We start from the raw sequence: 526 nt of genomic DNA, 5'->3' as shown, positions 1-526 counted from the left end.
TTATTTCTCCGCTGTGGTCTGCATCGAGTCTGTTGTAAACCCTCACAAACCCTAAACCCTCATAAACCCTTATAAACCCTTATAAACCCTTATAAACCCTTATAAACCCTTATATCATAAACACTTGTTTTATTCTTAGTTATATGCAGGAGGGTTTACACCTCCTACAGAAAACCCTAAACCCTATACCCTAAACCCTTGAAATATACCATAAACCCTCATAAACCCTTGTAAACCCTCATAAACCCTAAACACTCATAAACCCTCGTAAACCCCAAACCCTAATAAATCATCGCAAACCCTAAACCACCAAAAATCTCCATACACTTTAAACCTTCATAAAAAACCCGAAATAAGACATAACACAACCTACTACAATCAGGGCTTAGAATCTAGGGTTTAGAATCTAGGGTTTAGGGTTTAGGGTTTAGGGTTTACCGTTCAAATGCCTCTCTTATCAATGATTGACTCAAAGCAACTTGCGTCTGAAATGTAGCCGCTAAAAATTCACTGTAATTTATTTCTT

At 37.3% G+C, this 526-nt stretch overlaps 1 protein-coding gene across 1 annotated transcript in view; it reads left to right on the top strand.

The window, feature by feature from the left end:
* EMH_0063820 (uncharacterized protein) overlaps positions 1 to 55 on the top strand; it is a gene marked incomplete at both ends in the record, with an annotated part of 498 nt that extends 443 nt beyond the window's left edge. The window contains one exon of the mRNA XM_013498182.1: positions 3 to 55. Within this exon, the coding sequence (XP_013353636.1) occupies positions 3 to 55 (53 nt within the window). The remainder of the gene's footprint in view (positions 1 to 2) is intronic.
* Positions 56 to 526: the final 471 nt, after the last annotated feature.

The sequence above is a fragment of the Eimeria mitis genome, genomic scaffold (genome assembly GCF_000499745.2).
Source record: "Eimeria mitis Houghton genomic scaffold, Emh_scaff3244, whole genome shotgun sequence".
Taxonomy (NCBI): Eukaryota; Apicomplexa; class Conoidasida; order Eucoccidiorida; family Eimeriidae; genus Eimeria; species Eimeria mitis.
This window is presented reverse-complemented; position numbering and strand designations above follow the sequence as displayed.